Below are 21,679 nucleotides of genomic sequence, written 5' to 3'. Positions count from 1 at the left end.
ACAACAGAATTTCTTTCCTGAATGGCAATCTACACAGTTCACCCTGGTTGGATATACAACCAACGTAACAATATAACATAACTTCTAGAGTGATGAAGTGGTCTGTATTTTCTGTAAGGATCACAGTGATTCCTGCTGGGAGCACATAGACGGGGTTATACAACATGTGACCTTTGTGTCTGCCTTCTTTCACTTAGCATAATGTGTTCAAGGTTCATTTGTGTTGTAGCATGTATGGGTACTTCATTCCTTTTCATTGTCAAGTAATATTTCATTTTGTAGATATACCACATTTTATTTATCCATCCGTCAGTTGGTGGACATATGGGTTGTTTCCACTTTTGGGCTATTATGAATGAGGCAGCTATGAATGTTCATGTACAGGTTTATATTTGAACACTAGTTTCCAGTTCTTTTGGATACATACCAAGGAGTGGAATTGTTGGGTTATATCCTAATTCTGTTTAACTTTTTGAAGAACCACCAAGTTTTTTTCACAATGGTTGCATCATTTTACATTCCCACCAGCAATGTATGAGGGTTCGTATCTTCACTTCTTCACTAGCATTTGTTATTTTCTGTTTTTTTTTTTTTTTAATTATGGCCATCCTATGTAGGTATGACGTGGTACTGACTTGCATTTCTCCAAAGACTAATGATGTTAATTATCGTTTGGGTATTTGGTTTGAATATTTTCTTTCTAGCAACTAAGTCATTCAACAGATGCCAGTGCTTCTGGTGAAGATGGTGATTGAAACAGATGATAGTTTAGCTGGTGCCCTAGTAAAAATTTGAGTCTGTACATAGCCAATTCATGGATCAGTGTAGAGCATTCAAATAGATTAACATATGCCTAGTGATACTCTTGCCTGTCATTGTAAATGTCATTTCAGGACATTATGATCATCTCTGAAGGGTACAGGACTCAAGTGTAACTCAGGATCCATACGACATGCTTATAATAATGCCCTATCTCCCTCTGAAGATGAAACACATTTGAGTTCCTTAAGCCAATGCATAGAAAAGTTTTACTTAAGACACTCTTTGGACCATCGTTCTTTGTTTCTCTTTTAAAAAATAAGTAATAAATTCATAAGGTTCAAAAGCCAAATAATCTTAAGAAGAGTACCTTTAAAAGATTCACCCATCCACTCCAGTTCCCCCTCCATCAAGTAACTGCTTTTCATTGTTTTACATGTGTGTGTTTCCTTATGTAAATACAAATAGAAATCATATATGTTCTGGGAGCATAAAATACATGCTGTTTTGTACGTTGTGCTCATTTCTCTCTATCTCAGAGATCTTTTCATATTAATGTCACAGCAATATATGAGACCTGTTTTCCCATGATCATGCTGCGAAACTTGGATTTTTTATCAACATGATAGTTGAAAATTTCACTGTAGTTTTAGTCTTTATTTCTCTTTATTATTAATGTGCAGCTATCTCTTTATATGTTAAAGGGCATCTGATTCCCTTTCCTGAGACCTATCTGTTCATATTCTTTCCCTGTCTTTCTATTGGGTTATTGGTCTTTTTCTTATTAATTTCTCGGAGCTCTTTGGATGTTAGTGACATCACCATGTCCACAACTTGAACTGTAAATACTCTTGTCCAATTTGTCATTTGCCTTTTGATTTTGCTTCTGGTGACTTTTGCCTTGCTAATTTTCTCCATGCTACTTTTACATTTAGAAGTAGAGCAGCGGAGGAGAAGCCAGGAAGGAAACTGAGAAGGAATAGTTGGTTAGGGAACCTAGAAAAGAAAAGTGTTCCAAGAAGGACGAGGTTGTCTAAAGGGTCAAATGATACTGAAAAATAAAAACCACACTAAGATGAGGCCATAGAAATGAACACTGGATTTGGCAAAAGGGGGCTATTTCAGAGGTGGACATGGACACCTGGCTGGAGCGAGTAAATGAGGAAAAACAATGGAGAGTATTTTTTAAAAGTTTTGTTATGTGGTGCGGCAGAGAAATGTAGTGGATGGGGGATACAGGGTCAAGGGAGGTTTTTTTAGTGGAAGATGCTATACTAGAGAGAATTTATAGTCTGATATAAATGGGAGAAATGATCCAGTGGTGAGAAAAAAAGTAAGGATGCAGAAGGAGGCTGGTGGAATACTTTTAGGAGGGGGGCCCTTTAGAAGGGTGAGTGGGTGGGATCCAGGCCCACATAGAGGACAAGCTTCATCCATTGTGAGCGTGGGCACAGTTGGGAAATTGGTAGGTGTGGTCGATGGAGGGCTTCCAGCCTCAGTGCTCTTGTTTTCTCATGAAGTATCTGGCAAAGGCCAGCTGAGAAGTCTCTAGTGGAAAAAAAGAGATGGGAAATAAATGTGTTAGAATGTGGGAAAGGGAACATATGAGGGAAGGTTGCCACAGTGCTGAGTGCCCATTTGAGAATTATGGTGAGCATTTCAAGAGAGGCCGGGAGCACAGTTGTGGTTTCACCTCCAGCTGTGACAGTACACAGTCAGGATGTTGTTAAGCCAAAACAATGGAGGGGGAGGGGGCAAGGGAGAAGGTATTAGCAAGGGAGCAATTGTAATAATGAACATGGAATCTGAGATGAGTGAAGAGGAAGCAGAAGGACCCGAGGGAAGATGGTTAGTAAGACAGAAGGTGGTAGATAAATCAGAAGTCTCAGTAAGGTTGAAGAAATACTGGACTGCAAGCACTAGCCTGAGTGAGATGGGAGGAGAGCAGATAGGGATCAAAATATCAAATCAGAATGCTTGAAAAAGAGATTTTGGAGACAGTGCAGTTATTGGTGATGATAAGGTAAAAAGTATGACTGTAGGAGTGTGTGGCCGCAGCGAGGGAATAGTAAATTGCATAAATTGAGGAGATCAGGAGCTGAGATCCCAAGATGTTGGATAATGCCTCTGGGCAGAACCAAAGGTTGGCATCTAGAATGTATATATCAGGAAAATCTCATGAGAATATTTTGGCTTAAAGTATAAGTTAAAATAGATTTTTGACTAAACGCCTGTATTCTGTTTTATTTAGACACAGATTTAAATAGTGGGAACTATGGAGATATGTATTTAAGTGGGTTAGGAAAATTATATACCATGAGGTTATTTTGGGGTGGAGAGCAGGTGGAATGGTTTTATAATAATTCATAAAGCCTACTAGGGGAAGAACGCTGAAAGATCATGGCCCATTAAGGTTTTCAGTTCATGTTGTTTGCTCACAAATGATACAACCTTCTTGTTCGTTTGCTGAGCAAGCTGTGCACATACGTTTACAACCTGGTTAAAAAATCAGCCCTTACAGTGATGTTATTAAACACACACAATACACAATGGTGGCCATAGTAACAGCAAGGCAACTCTGGAGTCTGATGCTCTCAAATTCAGTTTCCTCAGCAACTTTTATGAGCAGAGTCATGAACACTTTAGGAAAGATGCCATTTTCCCATACACATTCACAGGAGCAAAAAAAACATCCAGCCAGATAGTGTTCATAAGGGTTGTTGTGACCTTCGTTGTCCTCTTTGGCTCTGGGTGATTGCTGTGACCATGTCAAGACACCATCAACAATCAACCAAGCAAGGCCATGAGGACCTGTGAACTGTGTCACAGCTCTCAGCTTCAATTTAAAAGAGGAGAGATGTTCAATGCATTTCTGTTCAGGAGGCAGGTCAGATGCCAAAAGAATTGACATTTGGCTGTAGTGTAGTTTAAGGTCCAGTTGGGAACACAAAAACCATACCATTTATTTTTAACAGAGAGAATGGATTATGGAGACTGCAAAAGCCAAAGGGAAGGGCCCAGGAAACATAGAGGTGGCACCAGAAGGAAGCCCCTGGACACGTGGTGGTTAATAAAGGTAGGAGGTGGGAGTTACAGGATTCCAGTAGCTGGGAGGAGGTGGAACTCAGAACTCAGAGAAAGTAGTACTGGACAGTTGGTGCAGTTAAGGCGTATTTAGAGACATAATAAAGGCTGGTTCTGAGAAAGGGAAAAAGCTGGAAACTCAAACCAAGTGCAACTGCCGGGAAAAAAATCTTTTGCCACCTCACTCAGGTTAAGAAAACAAATCACAAGAAACTACTCCCTTCTCTCTCCTCCCAACTTGCAGACTTCTAGCACTCCCTACTGGCGGAACCTAACAAGGTGCCAGCTGGCAAAGAAATATGGTTTGCAGAAGTCCAGTCCCAGCAGCCATGGGGCATGAATACAAGTTTCCGGTTTGGGGCCATCACAGATAATGCTGCTTTGAGCATTCGTGTACATATCTTTTGATGTTCTCTGTGCACTCATATTTTGGGAGCATATATCTAGGTGTGTACTTGCTGGATTTAATAGATACAGATATTAACCATCTGGTTAATGTGTAGTGGTATCTTTTGATTTCAATTTGCATATTTCTAATTACTATTGAAGTTGACTATCTTTGATCACTTGGATATCTTCTTTAGAAAGGTGCCCAATCAAGTCTCTAGCCCATTTTCAATCAGACGGTCAGTCTTCCTTTTTCCTTTGTGGGGTTTATTAAGTATATTCTTGATACAGGCCCTTTTGATTATATGTATATTCTCTCCCAGTCTGTGAACTTGCTTTTTTCACTCTCTCAATGGCATCTTGCGATAAATAGATGTTTCTAATTTTACGTAGTATAATTTATCAGTTTTTTCCTCTAGGGTTAGTGCTGTTTGTGTCTTCTTTAAGAAATAGCTCCTTATTCCAGGGCCATGAAGATCTCTTATATTCTTCTTTTTCTATTTTTCATCTGTTTGTCCACAGGTACTGAATTCTAGTAATTTCTTCAGATCTATTTTCTGACTTGTTCTGTTTTCAGCAGTTGCTAATCATCCAGTGGGTTTCTAATTGAAATACTATATTTTTAATTTCTAGAAATTCTATATTTCCCCCCAATTCTACCTGATCATGTTTGACAGTTTATTCTTCTGTATTACCTTTTCAAAGTACTCTATATTTCTTTAAACATATTAAACACATTTAATGTATATCCTGTACCTAAAAATTACAATATCCACAGTCATTGCAAGTGTGATTCTACCACTTGCAAGTTCAGTGTTTTCTGCTATCACTGATTTTGGTGGCAAATTTCCTTCTGACTTTTAGAATTATTTGTTATGAGCTTAAGTCTGTTGGAATTTTATCCATGGGAATCCTTCAAAGCCTGGTTTAAAGTATGTTCTTCAAGAGAAGAATTGTACTTGCTTCTGCATCGAAACACTACTAAATGGAGGTTACTTAAATAAAATTGGGGAATTTTGGGGTCTCCCAAATTTTAAGGGCTTAAATATCTGTAGGAGACTCCCTCCCTCACCTCCTGCACCAAGCCAAGACCTACTGGGACAAGTACTGTCTTCTTTCCTTTGTTCACTGAGGATGTTTGGGGATCCCAACAGAGGGTGACAGTCTTTGATCCAACTTCCCATTTTGTACGGTTCCTGGGCCTTGTCTCTTGTCCCCAGATTTGGCTTTTTAAAACTCTGGCCTTTGGCACCAGAAATCTGCAGATGCCACCAAGGCCATACTGGCTTCAGTGCTGGCTTACCAATTTTGGTTTTATACTTTCTTATCCCTTCTCTTATTCCTTTCCCTTACTTCTCTGCAAGCCCAGCAATGCATTTTAAAACATTTTATGGTGCAGTTATTATGGAAAACAGTATGGAGATTCCTTTAAAAACTAAAAATAGACTTACCGTATGATCCAGTAATCCACTCCTGGGCATATATCTGGAGGAAACTCTAATTCGAAAAGATACATGCACTCCAACGTTCATAGCAGCATTATTTACAATAGCCAAGACATGGAAGCAACCTAAATGTCCATGGACAGACAGATGACTGGATAAAGAAGTTGTGGTATATATATATACTCTTCAGCCATAAAAAAGAATAAAATAATGACATATGCAGCAACATGGATGGACCTGGAGGTTGTCATACTGAAGAAAGCCAGAAAGAGAAAGAAAAATGCAATATCATTTATATGTGGAATCTAAAAAAGAAGACACAAATGAACTTATTTACAAAACAGAAACAGACTCACAGACATAAAACACACTTAAAGTTACCAGCAGGGTATGGTAGGGTGGAGGGATTAATTGAGAGTTTGGGATTTGCAGATACTAACTCCTATATATAAAATAGATAAACAAGGTTCTACTGAATAGCATAGGGAGCTATATTCAATGTCTTGTAATAACCTATAATGAAAAATAATATGAAAAGGAATATATATATATATATATATATATATATATATATATATATATATATATGTATAACTGAAACATTATGCTGAAACCCCAGAAATTAACACAACATTGTAAACTGACTATAATTCAGTAAAAAATTATGAAAAATAAAACATTAGAAAATTCATCCATCATTTTGATTGTTCCATACTAGGAAGATTTCCTTGTACATTTAGTCCACTATGTTGTCAGATACGGAAGTCCAATAATTTTTCTAAGAAAATATGTCAGTCATGCAGGAGCCCCATAGGGCAGGTGATTTCTACTTCAGCAGTCAGCAAAGTTTTACAAACCCAAGTTTTCTCTTTCCTGCTGTTTCTTCTTGTTTGTTTAGGGTGTCTCAGGAGACATTCCTGTAAATTGCATGCTTGGGCACAAACAGAATGAAAGTTCCATAAGGACAGCAATTATTGCACCTGGTTGTGAGAGGACCATCCAGGACCATATTAGGCTGGGAGAAAAATAATGACTTTGGGAGAACAGATCCCCTCAAACGATACCCTTCTGTCAAGATCAGAGCCATCTTCTTTCACAGTTTTGCAATTTAGGAAGACCTAGGAGTTGCTTCAAACTAGATGATCTTCCTGACTGAGGATGTAAATTTACTTGAAGAGTCTGTTAAAGAAGCCAGAGGGGAAATTTCAACAAAGATGCTTTGTCAATTTAGGTCTTTGTGGGCGACTTCTAGACAATTTCAACTCTGACTTTGTACAGAGATCATCCTTGAAACGCTTTAAAGAAAAAAAAAATCCTTCAGTAAAGATGGTGGGAAGAAAGCCCCACCAATCTGTGTCTTCTTAAGCTGGAAAGAACACTTTTTTCCTTCTCAAAGGGCTTTTGGAGGAGCAACTTAGGATTTTTACTGTTCCTGGGAGGGTACTGGTGGCTCCCACTTCTTTTAGTATGCAGGAGACCAGCCCCTTTCCATTCTTGGTCTTAAATAAGCATGGCATTAAAAACACTCCATCACTTCACAGATAGTGTTTCTAGCAGCTGCTTTTTGCAATATTAAAATCTCTTCTACAAAGAGATGCTGCCTTTCAAAAAAAGGCTATTGAGGCTTCTCCCCCAGCGCCCCGCTTCCATGGCACATGTATGACAGGATCCCCATGAAAACCTGTTTACCCTAAGTCCTGTAGTCATCAAAACACAGCCTAGAATTTCATAATTTTTTAGTAGCACCATTTTCCCCCCATGTAGAGTTCCACCTTTCAAAGGCACAAGCAAGTGTTCATTTTCTAGTAATGTACAAGAATAATGACTGTCTGAGTCAAAGGCATATTTTTATGACGACCTTCCAAAAGCAAAATCGGTCTCCCTTGTCTGCCCTTATGTCCAGGGAAATGGTGGTGTCAGCATGTTGTTGCCAATAGTCACCTGGGAAGACTGGTCAAAAGGACCCTCACCTCCTCGGCCAGTTGGTGGAATACTACCACTGTGTTGGAGGCACATTAAGCCAGCCCTGGCCTGTGAAGGAAGAGGAGCTTTGCTGACCAGCACTTCCCATGTCTGGCAGCCCTCCCAGTGTCAGGGCCAATGGCCTCTTGTGATAAGGCATAGCCCTTCTCGGCAGCCTTGGCACATGCCCACACGTCAGCAGCTCGAGCTGAGCTTTGCTTCAACTTCTGGTTTATGCGACTGCACTTCTCAGAGCATATCACATCTTGACAGTTTTACATTCACCTGGCTCCCTCCCCAAGCCCTAGTCAAAGTGTGCCTCTGTAGAGAGAGTGTACCTGTCCCAGGGCTCTGCCGGCCACCGTATAGTTGGCTGTGGTTTCTGGGATGTGTAATACAGAATCTATTTTCATCTGACTTGGACCCAGCCCAGAGGTTCTGACCCATTGAAACCTTGACAGAACTGCTGTTATTTAGATGAGCCTGATTTTACCAATGTGTTTTCCTCCTCCCAGCATCCTGAATGTGGAAGAGTGTTCTTATTCCCATAATTTGACAATTTGTCATTTTTTCCAGGTTAAAAAACACTCAATCACCTTTGCCCTTTTATAACTTTTCAGCTAATTCAACTGGTCCTTAGTTCCCGCTCTGTCCCCACGATCTCACCAGTGGCTGGTGGTCAGCTCCTCTGACTTTTCAGCTCCTCCTGTCGGTTACACGCACTCTTGCCACTTCCTGCCCTGGGCAGTTGAGGTGGTCCCTTGTGCTTTGTGTCACTGCTCAGCAGCTGGCCCTAGCTGTGATGGGGCTGGGGGCAGGGGGCTCCTCTCCCAACCTGAGGCTGGGGAGGCAGAGCCCCCAGAGAGGGAAAGTTCCTGTCCTCCTTTTCCCAGTGTCTCCAGCAGCCAGTCCAGGGGTAGGGGAGTAGGAAACCCCCAGGCTCAACAAAGGGGAGATAGATACCCACTCCTGGGGTTTCTCATCATCAAAGCAGGAGCCGTGGTGGTTCTTTTGGAGGCCACATGCTGGCCAGAGCACAGAGAACTATGGAACCCAGCAGGATAGGGGTGGGCACAGGTAACTGTTCACCAATGAGGTGGTATGGGATGGGTGCCCAGAGAAACAAGGACCAGCGAGATGAGGGAGAGAGTTCAGGGGATCTAGAGTCTGGAGTCTGGAGCTCAGGGAATCCTGGGCTCCTGGGCATCTGGAACAGTCAGACTTCTTGGCTGAGATCTAGGAGGTGGATGGGGGTGGGGGTTCGGAGCACCGAGACCAAATGGCTGCAAGGTGGGCACTGGTTGCACAGTTGGAGCCTCAGGGGTGCTTTGTCTTCAGGGGGAATGCGGGGCCGGACCCTGAACCCTCAGACCATTTACCCAGTGTTGCCAAGACTCCTTGCCCTCCTGCCCCTGTCCTGTCAGAAGCGATTGCACTGCAAAACCCGCAGCCAGGTAGGACCTCTGTCATCCAGATGGCCCCTCCCTTCCCTCTCAGACTCCTGCTGGGCCTTTGGTGGGGGTTCCCTCCCTTCCCTTTTCTGTCTCCTCCCCAGCCCCCCTTTCTCTGATGACTGGCCTGAGTCTAGGCCATCCTGCAGCAGCTGCCCCGGCTCCTTCCCACAGGGGAGCAGGGGGCTTGGTGGGCAGGAGGGTCTTGGCCCCAAGAAGCAGGGGGGCCCAGAGCTGCTGGCCTTTCCTCTCCCTGCCCGCCCCTGTGCTCACCTCCGGGTTTGCAGGATTGCTTCTCACTTCCTCCCCACTGCCCCTCGCTGGTCTCCTTTCTGTCAGGACAAAGCAGGGTTGCCTTTCCTGCATGAACTCCCGCACCACCCCTTTGCCTCATGTTCACCCCACTGCTCCCTTTGCTCTGTGTTCCCCAGGACCTGTCTGTGGACACCACTGCGTTTCCGGAGAAGATGAGTAACAGGGTGCTGAGGGGCAGCAGGGACAAGGAGGCCATGGCAGTGGCTGAGGAAGGCTCAGCCCACCAGGGCATCAGCCCCACCTTCATCCTCTAGGCGACCTCACTGTGATCGGGCTTCAGGACTTGGGCCTCTGTCCACACTCTGCCAGGCACACCCCTTTCACCCCGAGCCCGTTGTCTCTCAAAGGCCAGGACGGATTCACTGTGTCTGCCCCAGGCAGAGGGTAAAGCTGTCACACACAGGGGTGTAGGGATGGGGTTAGCGCTTTACTGACCATTGTTAATCTATTCCAGAGCAGAGATTCTAAACATTTTTGGTCTCAGGACACCTTTACATTCTTTTTTTTTTTTAATGGAGGTACAGGGGGATTAAACCCAGGACCTCACACATGCTAAGCATGCACTTAACCACCGAGCTATACCCACCCTCCAGGGGCCCTTTACATTCTTAGAAAAGTAGAGCTCTGAAAAGCTTTTGCTTATGTGGGTTATTTCTACCAATATTTACCATATTAGAAATTAAATAGGGACTTTAAAAATGTTCATTTAAAAATAACATTAATTAACCCACTATATGTGAATATACATAACATTTCAATGAAAAATAATTATTTTCTATATTGGAAAATATTTAGTGAGCAGAGTGGCATTGTTTTACCTTTTTGCAAATATCTTTCATGTCTGTTGTAACTGACAGCTGGATTCTCCTATCTGCTTGTGTATTCAATCTGTTGCTGCAATATCACATGGCATAAGGAAAATTCCATTACATTCATGAGGGAGTAAGAGTGAAAAAGGCAAATAGCATCTTGTATTACGAAAATAGTTTTGGCCACTTACAGCACAGTTTCCCAGACCACACTTTGCATATTTCTGATCAGTCAGCAAACTTTTTCTGTAAAGGGCCAGGATTCCTTCACAGGAACTCAGTAATTATTTTAGGCTTTACAGTCTGTTGCAGCTATTTAACCCAGCCGTTGTATCAGGAAAGTAGCCATAGACTGTACGTAAACAAATAGGTGTGACTGTTCTGCAATGAAAACTTATTTACAAAATCAGGGGCTGGATTTGGCCCAGTGGCCATAGTTTGCCAACCCCTGATCTCGAACATCATGCTTACAGGGGCCCTGGGTTTAGGCTTGTGCCACAAAAGGGAGAGAACAGTGCCGTCTGACTCATCCCAGTCTGGCTCCTTCTAGAGGAAGAGAAAAGGAATTTCTCGGATAAGACTAGATTTTCTATTTCTCATACTCTGGTTCCCAATTTGGTGAAATCTGCAATCTCCACCTTAATACTTAGACATCCCTTGGCCAGCTCTGCTTCTCCCATAGGCCATTTGAGCCTCTGCCCTGTGATTCTGCTGCTCCTCAGAAAGCACACGCACATCCAGCCCCCAGGGAGCTGTCCTTGCCATCACTGCCTCCACCCTCACCTCAAGTCCGCCTTGAGTCACGGGCACCTGGGGATGGGGTGGGTGGTACAAGATACCCAAGTCGACCAGCCATCTTTCTCACTCCTGAGCCAGGCTACCTGATGTCTTTTGTCATCTGGGCTCCTGTTTCCTTTTGGAGTGTCATAGCCCTGTTCCCAGGGTCTCCCAGTAAGAGGATGTTTTTCTTCCTCTGCTGCAGAGGAAGAGGGGGTTACTCCTGATTCTGGCTCATTTATGAATCCAAGTCTCCAACCTGACATTTCCTCTGGTTATTCCCAGTCATCCCCTAGTCCTTCCTTTGGCTCTGCCTGCCCCCTTGCATCCCTTTTGCTCCCTGGCCTGACTGTGCTGGGCACTGTCTGGCTAGAAGAGATGGCCTCTGGACTCCATGGGGACTGGCCAGAGCTCTAAGGAAAGCAGCTTTGCCTGGAAAGATCTAGAGGCTAAGTCTGCCTCTAGACTTGTAATGATGGCACTTGTCCTTCCCAGCCCTCCACCAGCTGCCTCCTTCTTTGGCCCTCCTTGTCTTCTCTACCAGGGTAATGTGGTCCCTCCACCAAAGGATCTGATATTACTAGGCAGAAGCTGGCGTCTAGTGGGGTGGGTAGAGCAAGCTCCAAACCCAAGACTCCTGAGTTATCAGGAGAAACCCCATGCTGTGGGGTGACCCCAGTGCATACCCAAAGCCAGCCTTCCCAGTTCCATCCCTGGTCTCGGCCCAGGAGGAAATTCATCTGCTCCTTTTTGAAAGATGCTCACACTCAACAAGGAAGATACTGTTATTTGGCTTTAAAAATAGAACACTTGAGCTGGACTTTTATGGTCTTGTGAAGAACACTGTGCTCATGGCCACCCTACACCTGGTCTCTGCCCTGACTGGCCCCATCCAGCTGCCCAGAAGCAGCTCTGCACAAGCTCTCCAGGCCCCTCAGCAGAAACTTGGTAGATTTACGTGTTTGGCCTTGGCTGAGGCCTTCTGCCCCATGGCTCTGAGCCACAGTCCGGCTGCTCTCCCACATCCCCTGCAGCCGCGGCTGGGACGTTCTGTGTCTCCCTTTCTCCCTCCACCCCAACTTGCTGAGTCACCCCCTCGGCCCCTTTCCCCTGCTGCCCTGGCCAGGCCTGTGGAGGAATAGCAGCTCCTCACAGGAGAACCCAGACCCCCAGCCGCTCCCAGTTGACCCAGAACCTTGTTTATTCTCATAATATCAATGGTGGCTCCAAGGGCTGCTCCTACTGGGACACTAGTTGGCCTGGCCCATGCCCTTCCACTCTGAGGCACTGAAGTTTAGTGACAAGGTGAGTCCTCCTTCTGCACTTCAGGTGCCTGATCTAAAGCCACATCTGATCTGGAAAGTTACTTTCCATATGTATAGACTCTGATTTTTCCTCAAACTATTTCTTCAAGATCAGAGATAAATTTCATTAAAGCACTATCAGATTTCTGGCACCCTGTGGTAGGACTTAGGGAGAGCCTGGGAGGACAGTGTCTGCAGGGAGGAGCTGGCCCCAGGCAGCTCATTTGTAGACAGAGTGTAGAAATAACTCCTGAGCCAGTGAGGCCTTAGGCCAAAATCATACAAGGATCCTGGTGAACCCAGGCCTATCTTGTTTGTCCTGGAGGTTAGGTTTCTAACATAATGCAAAGTGAAGAGTGTAATTATTATCCCCTGGAAAAGATACACGTTCTCCTTCTAAGGTCCTTCGAGGATATAACTGAGTCTATCATAATCCTTCCTATGCTAGGCCTTCAGGTGCTCCCTGGTTCAGTTAAGGTAGAGCTGCCTCTGGGGTAAGATGTCATGCTAGGCAGCTTGGATTATGTGGAAGTTTCTCGGGATCCTGGAATGTAAGGAATGTAAGCTTGATGGCTTTACCTGTAAATATAACTCATATCAAAAGAATGGAAGGGTACAGGGTCCAGAGAGGGAGAAAATGTAATGATGAGGGGACAGCTGGAGAGACCGTAATGCAGATACAAGATTCCTAAATTCCTCCCTGCCTCTCTGACATCAGGTAAGCATCTTGCAGTGCAGTAACAAAGCATATTCCCTTCTTCAGTTTCCCCTCTGCCTATGTGACCCCGACTGAGGTCTGTTCACATTCACAGCTGCCAAGAGCTTGTTTGGCCCCTGGCTTTCCCATCAGCACCCGCAGCTGCTGCCAGCCCAAGTTCCTACCCCTGTCCCTGGGCAGCAGTGTCTGTCCTCTTGGAATCTCCAGAGGGTCTGTGGGAGCCTGAGGGGAGAAAAGCAAGGAATGGTGCCCTGACTCAACTTCCAACCCAATCAAACCCTTTCCTCTCCCACTTCCCTTGTAATTGCCACAGAAGAGGCACTGGGGAATAACCCCCCTGGGGACAAGATGAGGATCTGCTCTTTAGTCCTCCTGAAGTGCCCACCGCTTCGCCTGGCCTGTGTGCTGGAACCTGGGAGCCGAGCTCGAGTGATCCGATGGGTGAGAGTCAAAATGAACTGACAAGGAATCCAGGTCCCTAAGCTCGGGTCACAGTCCAGGAGAAAAGGGCAACTGTGATGATCACTTGTCAGCAGATGCTGGTGAGACAGGCCTGGTGGGAAGAAGAGCATCTGCCTCTCCAGAGACTTGGGGCCCAGCCTCTGCCTCCTTTGCTCTTTGTCCCGAGGTGGCGGCTGTGGTGGAGTCCAGGCCAGAGCATCCCAGGCCTCCGGCATAGAGGCGAGATCGCATTGGCCACTTCTGCAAGACACGGGGAGGGAACGTGAGACATGCGCAGTAGGGCAGCCCCTCATAGTCCTTGGCGTCCAAAACTCCTCCTTCCCTAGCCTCCCTTCCTGGGACCCTCCCCTGCCAGGGCCGCTCCAATGACAGTGGTCTCAGGCTCACCACCACTCAAGGTCTCACACATTCTCCTGACCACTTGAACCTGTCTGAGAGGCGCAGGAGGAGCTGTCTGAGGAGAGCAACGGCACCCCATGGTGGGGAGGGAGGTGGCCAGCAGGGCTGGCAGCAGCCAGGGGCTAGGCAGTGGAGAGGGCAGCAGAGATGGGGCAGGGAGAGTCTCCTCCTGACACTGAATAGGACTGACCTCTTCTCTTGCCCAGCACCCAGCCCAAGTGCCTCTGGCCCCAGACATTAGTGCTGCCTGCTCCCTCTAAGCAGGGCACCTCCCAGGATTGTCCATCCTTCCAGCAGGAGCATGGGCAGTCCCAGAAAACTCCAGGTTTACTCTGCCCTGAGGTCTACCCTCCTCTTGACAGCCCTCCACCTGGGCCACTGGTCTTGGTTAGCTGCCCCACCCTACCAAGCTGCCAGAGTTCTAGATCAAGCCAGGCTCTCATTTATTCATTCTTCAACATTTTTATCCATCACCCACTCCATGCAAGGGCCTTACCTTGGCCACCATCTTACAGCTAAGGAAACAACTATGCCACTCCAGGACCCTGCACCAGGTGCCACCACTGGCATTTCAGAGTTGCCCCTTTTAGTCTCAAATTCTTGCATTTTAGTTGTATTTGTATGAAAGGAAAAAAAATTTCAAGACATTTTAAAACCATGATGTTTAAGGGAGAGAGATGGTGAAAAGTAGCCTCCTTAAAAATAAAATTGTCCTCACAAGGCAAAGATGGCCCTTTATAATAGTTACACTCTGTAATCAGCAACTTACAGTGCTGCCCCCCCTCCACCTCCTCCTGGGGCCTGCTTAGTGGCTATGAGCCCAGGGTCTGAAGTCACATACTCTGAGATTCAAACTGCATTCAGCCACTTAACCTCCCTAAACTTTGTTTTCCTTATCTGTAAAGTAATCCTCATTTAGTCTTTATGTGGATTAAAAGATAAAAATGCACTAAAGCACATAGTCTAGCTCCTGGCATAATTTTAGCCCCCAAGTAGTGTTAGCTGTTATTGAGATGATTATTGTTAATCATACTTTTCCTTTGTGATCTCATTTCATACACTGGAAGCAAAGTTAAAACTCACATTATCTTCCTTTTCACGTATAATAAAACTGAGGTTCAGGAAAGGTAGGCTGCAGGCAGGTAAGTGGTGGGTGCAGGAAGCCCCCCCTCCCCCAGCCCCAACCCCTTTCCTACCCAGCTTGGTTGCTTCCAGAGAGATGCTTCCTTAGACTTTTGTTCTTCCAGAAGGGGCTCCTGAGACAGAAGTCTGGAGGACACCAAGGTACTGTATGATGGGGTGATGCTCCCTGGAATCTAGGAATCTCCTAGGTGTTTCCTTTCCTTTCCCAGGCCCCAGCCCTGGAAACTGCCACCTTTTCTCCTCTACCACTAAGTGCCCCAGAGCCTTGGGGCCTTTAAGAATTTCCCTCCTCTTGAGGAACCACATACTCATGAAGTCATTTTCAATAGCCACCCGCATCGCACCCCATGAGAAACACAGAGTCAGTGCAGTCCCAAGAGCCAGCCTCAGCTCCTCCTTCTGAAACAGCAGGAAGCACTCGGCCCCAACATCAGCTCTGCCCAGGGCAGGGGGCCTGAGTCCAGCATCCCCCATCCCAAACTCCCTTTCCCAAGGCCCTTGGCCTATGACCTACCTTGAGAGGGTGTAAGTAACGGAGTCCACGCAGGAAGGGTGGCCAGGCAGGGCCAGGCATCTCATGGCCAAGCATGCGGGTGAGGTGGGCTATGTAGCTGGTGGCCAGCACCAGCACATCCAACTTGGACAGCTTGGTGTCAGGCGGCACGGCAGGCAGAGTGGCCTGCAGGGCCAGGAAGGCCTGGCGCAGCGTCCTCACCCGACTCCGCTCCCGCGCAGCATTCTCAGGACTGGCCTCGCTCTGCACAGAGGACACCAGGTGAGTGGGTCTGATGCATCTCCATTGTCCCTGGATGCTAAGAGCATCCTAGGGCGAGGTGTCCTGCCAGAGTAGTAGCACACAGGACAGCAGGGACCCGAGAGCCTTAGAGCTTTGTCCCCTCTTTGCTCTCAGGCCAGCCCCACTTTACAGCAGAGGAAATGGAGAGGAGGCCTTGCCTGGGCTCATAACTGGCTCCTATTCTCTTTCTCATCTTCCACTGTGTTTCCCCCTAGCCCTTGTTCCATCCACACCTGAGTATGAATCCTACTTATCAGGATGCCCTGGGGACACAAGGCACATGTAGCTACACTCTGCTCTGTAGGTCTGACCCTGGACCCAGCCAGCTCTGGAGATGAGAAGGCAGCTGTGCTGAAGAGCACCAAAACACTCTGGCCCTGCCGCTGACCACTGCTCTGGAACCTTAGGAAACTCACATCCTCCAGGCCTCAGTTTCCTCGAGAGAAATGAGTTGGGCCAGCTCTCTGACCCACACTCTGGTTAAGACGAGCTCTAATTTATCCCAACCACCCAAGCATGGAGACTTGGAGTGGAAGCGGCCAGTGTCCCCTCTCTGGGGCAGGACAGTAACAGTGAGTGAGGCTTGGCCATCAGAGGTGACATCGCATCCCCTCCAACCCCTTCCTCCCCCAGCTCCCTCTTCAGGTCTGGTGTTTCCTTACCCGGCCACGAGCCAGGCTCCTGGCCCTGGCCCCTCGCAGGCTAGGCGCAGCTCTGCTCCATCTTTGGTGGCTCCAGCCGGTCTCTTCCCACAGGTCCTGCCCTGTCCTGTTCAGGCGGCTCCTCTTCCTGTCAGTGCCTGCTAGCAACCGTGGCGTGGCCCTGGCTGGGCTCGGCCCCACTGCTGGCATGGCCAGTGCCTCTCCAGCCTCCCCCTGTGACATGCCACACCCTGCGCTGTGGTGCTGCAGCCCCAGGACAGGAACACAGTGGCTGAGGAGCCCTTGGGCTCACACTAGCCGGGACAGGCTGGTCATCCTGCCAGCAACGTTTATATCTGAGGGAGCTATCGCTAGCTCAGTCCTGCTCCGCTCCTTGCTCTGGGAAAAACGCCCACCCGGCACAGCCCCCACGAAAAGCCTCCTGACTGCCTCCCAACCGGCCAAGGGGTGGGGGTGCTGGATGCTGGGAGTGGCCAAGCCCTGGGAGGAGGCCCCTGCTGAAGAAGGCAGGAGGATGGTGGGAAGGGAGCTCCCTTCCAGGAGCCTGCCTGACCCTGACCGTAGTCCTGGGGTAGACCTGTAACTTCAGCACTGGGGCTACAGTCCATGGAAGGGCCCTGAGCTTCCTTCTCTGTGTCAGAAGCTGGCCTGTGCACATCACTGAAAAGAACTTTCCTCCCCCTGTCAGTGAACACGACCTCCAGCCACAGGGCTCTACTCCCCATCCCCCAACCATGCCTCCTATTTCCAACCCAGTGCTTCTACTTTTACCTTTCTGTCCCCCTGGAAGACCTTCCTCCAGCCCTGCCAGGGGAAAGGCTGCCCATCCTTTGGGTTATGCTTAAAGGATCTGTGAGGATTTCTTCAAACCCCACAGAGTCCAGGACCCACATCTCCCAGTTTGATTGGTGCCCCAATTTATGCGCAACCACATCCTGGCTAGCTTCCTAAAAGCTCAGTGTTCTTAGATCACTACATGCCAGGCACTGTGCTAAGTATTAATATGTATTATCTTATTATCTTATTTCTCAAATTATGTATTATCTTATTTCTCAAATTAACCTTTTGAGAAAAAAAGACTTGTATCATTATTTCACAGATGGGAAAACTGAGGTATCAGGAGGTGAAATAACTTGCTCAATGTCAAACATCTAGTAAGTGATGGAGGTGGATGAAAGTCCAGGCAGTCAGTTGGACTTGGAAGGCTGCCCTTCACCCTATGCTGTTCTGTCTCGGGTGGATTACTTAACACATCTATCCCTGTGCTAGAAGTGAGGTCTTTGAAGGCAAGGACCAGGATGTTTGCTGAGCTCCACTGGACCCTCCACACAGCTAGTTAGGAAGAGGCAAGCTGAAGGGACAGAAAGCCTGCCACAGTTGCCCGCTCTCCTTCAGGAACAGTCACTCATTCTTCTCCTAGTGCTTCAGGTGCTGTAGAAATGCCCTGGAAGTTTCACTACTTCCAGCCCCAAATGGGAGTCCTCTTTTATTATTTTTCAGTCTCCATTATGTCTCCAGATACTTCCCCTTTTTTTTGTCCTGTATTTCATTTGCACCCAACTCTTTTCTGTTCTTGTTCAACGTTGCCAGAAAAATACCTAGATTATCAATCTTTTCAAAGACCAGACTTTGTCTTTATTTCAATATTCTATATCTTTGAAAATTATTTATTTATTAGAAAATTATGATAAAATGTACCATTTTAGCCATTTTAAAGTATACAGTTCAGTGGCATTCACACTGTTGAGCAAACATCACTGCCATCCATCCAAGGAATATTTTTCATATTGTAAAACTGAAATTCTGTACTCACCAAACAATAACTCCCCCTTCCCCCAACCCCTATACCACTGAACTTTCTGTCTCTAAGAAGTTGACTATTCTAAGTATCCCATATGAGTAGAATCATGCAGTATTTGTCCTTTTGTGACTGTGATTTATTTCACTTAGCATGTCCAAAAGGTTCATCCATGTTGCAGCACACATCAGAACTGTCTTCCTTTTTAAGGCTGAATAATATTCCATTGTATGTATTTATCACATTTTGTTTATCCATTCATCTATTGAAGGACATTGGGTTGTTTCTACCTTTGCACTATTTTGAATAATGCTGCCATGAACATGAGTGTACAAATATCTCTTTGAGACCCTGCTTTTGATTCTTTTGAGTATATGCCCAGAAATGAAATTGCTGGATTATAATTCTATTTTTAATTTTTCAAGGGACTGCCATACTATTTTTCATTGTAGCTGCAGCATTTTACATACTGTCAGCTGTGTACAAGAGTTCCAATTTCTCCACATCCTCTGCAACACTTGTTATTGTCTGTTTTGTTTTTGTTTCATAATTGCTATCCTAATGAGTGTGAATCGATATTCTTTTAAAGCGTCCTCCATTTCACTAATTTTTAAGCCTTATCATTTTAATTTTCTTCCTTCTTACTTCTTCAGTTTTGCCTTACTATTCATTTTCCAACTTCTGGAGAAGAAAGCTGGGTTGGTTTGTCTTTAAAGTGTATTGTAATTTGCTAAATGATAAAAAGAACAACAGAACAAGAAGACATAATCATCATAAACTTTTTTTTTATAAACATATTTTTGTACCTAATAATATAGCCTCAAAAATACATCAAGCATCAACTGACAGAAATGCAGGAAGAAATAGATAAATCAACAATTATAGTTGATTTTAACATGCCCCTTTCAGAAACTGATAGATTAAGCGGAGATACATAAGCAGAGATACTTTTTGTTTGTTTGTTTATTTGTTTTTGGTGGGGGAGGTAATTAGGTTTATTTCTTTATTTTTAGAGGAAGCTACTGGGGATCCAACCCACGACCTCATACATGCTAAGCATGAGCTCTACCACTTAAGCTATACCCTCCCCCTAGATTCTAATTAATACACTTAAGTATTAAATATATTCCAAAGTAGAGGATAAACAGTGGATAGCCCTGGAGAGAGCAAAAATAGGAAGAGTGTCAAGGCCAATTTTAAAATTTTACTCTGTACACATGTGCATTGTTTGGATTTTATGTAATGGAATTTGTGTATTGTTTTTATACTTCAAAGAACAGTAAGTGCTAAAAGGCAAAAAAGCAGTCATGGTTCAACTGGCTGGCTCACAGTTTCCCCCCACAATACTCTGTCAAAGCCTTGATGAAATCAATATCCATAGGGATTATTTTAATTCCCAGGCTAGAAAACCCATTTACAAAGTAGGAAATAAGAGTAATGTGAGAAGTACTTAAAGACTATGCTTAGGCACAAACAAGCACTTGGGAATAAGGTAAAATGCATTGCAGAACTGCAAAGGCAACTCACTGTACATTCGAGTGTAGGTATGCAAACTTTAATACCGGTCTAGCAAGTCTCCATAGTAGCTGGTTTGAGGGAATGTGTTGATCAACTTTGGAAAAGTAAGAAGAGTCACAGAGACAAATTCAATGATACTCATCCCAGCACTGTTCAGAAAAGATAGAGCTTGGCCCAACAGACTTTGAGTATTTCTGTTGAGATGAGTGAAACCAACTCTCTTCGCTTGGTGCTCTCAGGCAATCAATTTATTAAATTGCACAATTTTTCTTGTTCTGAAACCATGTTTCTAGCCTCCTTCTGACTCCTAGGCAGTTCTGTCTACATGATTTGAGACTATTGATGATTTTGAAAGTGGTAAGTCAATCCCTACAACTATGACTTCTCATGGTAAATCAATTATGTGGATTCTGATTACATTTTGACCTTCCAAATACACTGTAGAGGGTTAGAATATGCTAATTATCGCCTGTCTGTGTGAAATACTTTTTTAGAGTAAATTTATGAATTGGCATTCTGGCACTGACTACAGGCTGTGTGTTTTAGTTGGCATGTTCAAGAGCACGTTTCTTATCCTGGAAAGTGAAAGGTCAGATATAACTGCCTTCCCTGATGACACGGCATATATGCCACTTCTGGACGGTTGCCTGTTCTCTACAGATTGTTTTACTTGAACCGACTCTGGCCATTGTGACCATCCATTTCCTAAGAGCTCCTTTCTAAGAGCTCACATACATTCTTCTTAATAATAGAGAGTAAAATTTTCCTGGCAGGCAACTAGAAATTTGACTGATTTGAGATTCTAGAATTTATCTTTTTTCCCTTTTTGAATATTTACTATTTCTGTTGTCTGACACCTCTCTTATAATCAGGATTTCTCCAAGAACACTCAAAGTAGTTCTGTAAGCAGCCCCTTCCTGTCATATTATAATGTAGAACCTAAACAGAAAAGAAAGAAAAAGAAAAGGGCAAATGTAAAGTTTTTTTAGATAAATCAATTTACTCATTCATTCATCCTCTCAACAAACACTTGTGGATTTCTGGAAAGAGCTTGCTATAGAGCATTTGAAAGAAACAGAACACCGTGTTCTTGTCCAGTGTTCTTCTCCACTACTTCTTGGAAAAAGTGTATGTTAGATCACACCTACAACAGGAAACAGCTAGCAGAACAGAAAACAACTGCATTACAATATCATGTTCCCAACTTGGATGCCAAATGCTTAGAGTGTTTCCATTTGCTTGGTCAGTAAAGTTTTATTAATCATATAGTAATTAACACAAAGCAAGGGAGAAAGTGGCTAGTGTAAACTGACATTACTATAGAAATTTTTTTTGAACAGTAATCTTCAAACTGGGGCCCTCATACCCTTAGGGGGAAGAAGAATATTTTCCAAAAGGATTCAAGTTCTAGGGTGACCAATTATCCCAGTTTATCTGAAACAGTTTTGGTTTTAGCACTGAAAGTCCGCATCTCAGGGACCCCTCAGTCCCTAAGGCTGGATCTCAAGTTCCATATTACCTCCTTCCTAAAACTGATATGCCTGAGATTTTGCCTGGTTCTGCTTTCCCACCACCCACCTTTTCATAAGAACCCTCTGTCACTTTATAGTAGCCATACTTCTTACTCAGTCCTAATTTTATTATGATGACTTGCCCTGGGGTGAAAAAAACCTCCAGGGCACCAAAAAAGGGAGACAATTAGAAATGCTGAAATGGGCAAAGCCTCCTTTAATCTAAGCATCACAGACTCTTGAAAAAGCACGTCACCTTTCACTTATATACTGTGATGGCTAATTTTTTACGTCAGTCTGACTGGGCCAAGAGGTGCCCAGATATTTGGTTAAACATTATTCTGGGTGTGCCTTTGAGGATGATTCCAGATGAGATTAA

At 45.0% G+C, this 21,679-nt stretch overlaps 2 protein-coding genes across 2 annotated transcripts; one reads left to right on the top strand and one right to left on the bottom strand.

Annotated features, from left to right (window-relative positions):
* The first annotated feature begins 8,914 nt into the window (after nucleotides 1–8,914).
* On the top strand, nucleotides 8,915–9,657 carry LOC106730261 (sodium-dependent multivitamin transporter). Its single transcript, XM_014563467.2, has 2 exons — nucleotides 8,915–9,091; nucleotides 9,520–9,657. Exons 1-2 carry the CDS (start codon nucleotides 8,981–8,983, stop codon nucleotides 9,655–9,657), a joined length of 249 nt encoding a protein of 82 aa, XP_014418953.1. The 5' UTR covers nucleotides 8,915–8,980.
* A 470-nt stretch (nucleotides 9,658–10,127) lies between these two features.
* Nucleotides 10,128–16,838, bottom strand: TCF23 (transcription factor 23). Its single transcript, XM_006189715.3, has 3 exons — nucleotides 16,474–16,838; nucleotides 15,530–15,772; nucleotides 10,128–13,713 (listed from the first exon to the last, which is right to left on the bottom strand). Exons 1-3 carry the CDS (start codon nucleotides 16,693–16,695, stop codon nucleotides 13,534–13,536), a joined length of 645 nt encoding a protein of 214 aa, XP_006189777.1. The 5' UTR covers nucleotides 16,696–16,838; the 3' UTR covers nucleotides 10,128–13,533.
* Between the last annotated feature and the right edge of the window lie 4,841 nt (nucleotides 16,839–21,679).

Source organism: Camelus ferus, chromosome 15 (genome assembly GCF_009834535.1).
Source record: "Camelus ferus isolate YT-003-E chromosome 15, BCGSAC_Cfer_1.0, whole genome shotgun sequence".
In the NCBI taxonomy this organism is placed as follows: domain Eukaryota; kingdom Metazoa; phylum Chordata; class Mammalia; order Artiodactyla; family Camelidae; genus Camelus; species Camelus ferus.
This window is presented reverse-complemented; position numbering and strand designations above follow the sequence as displayed.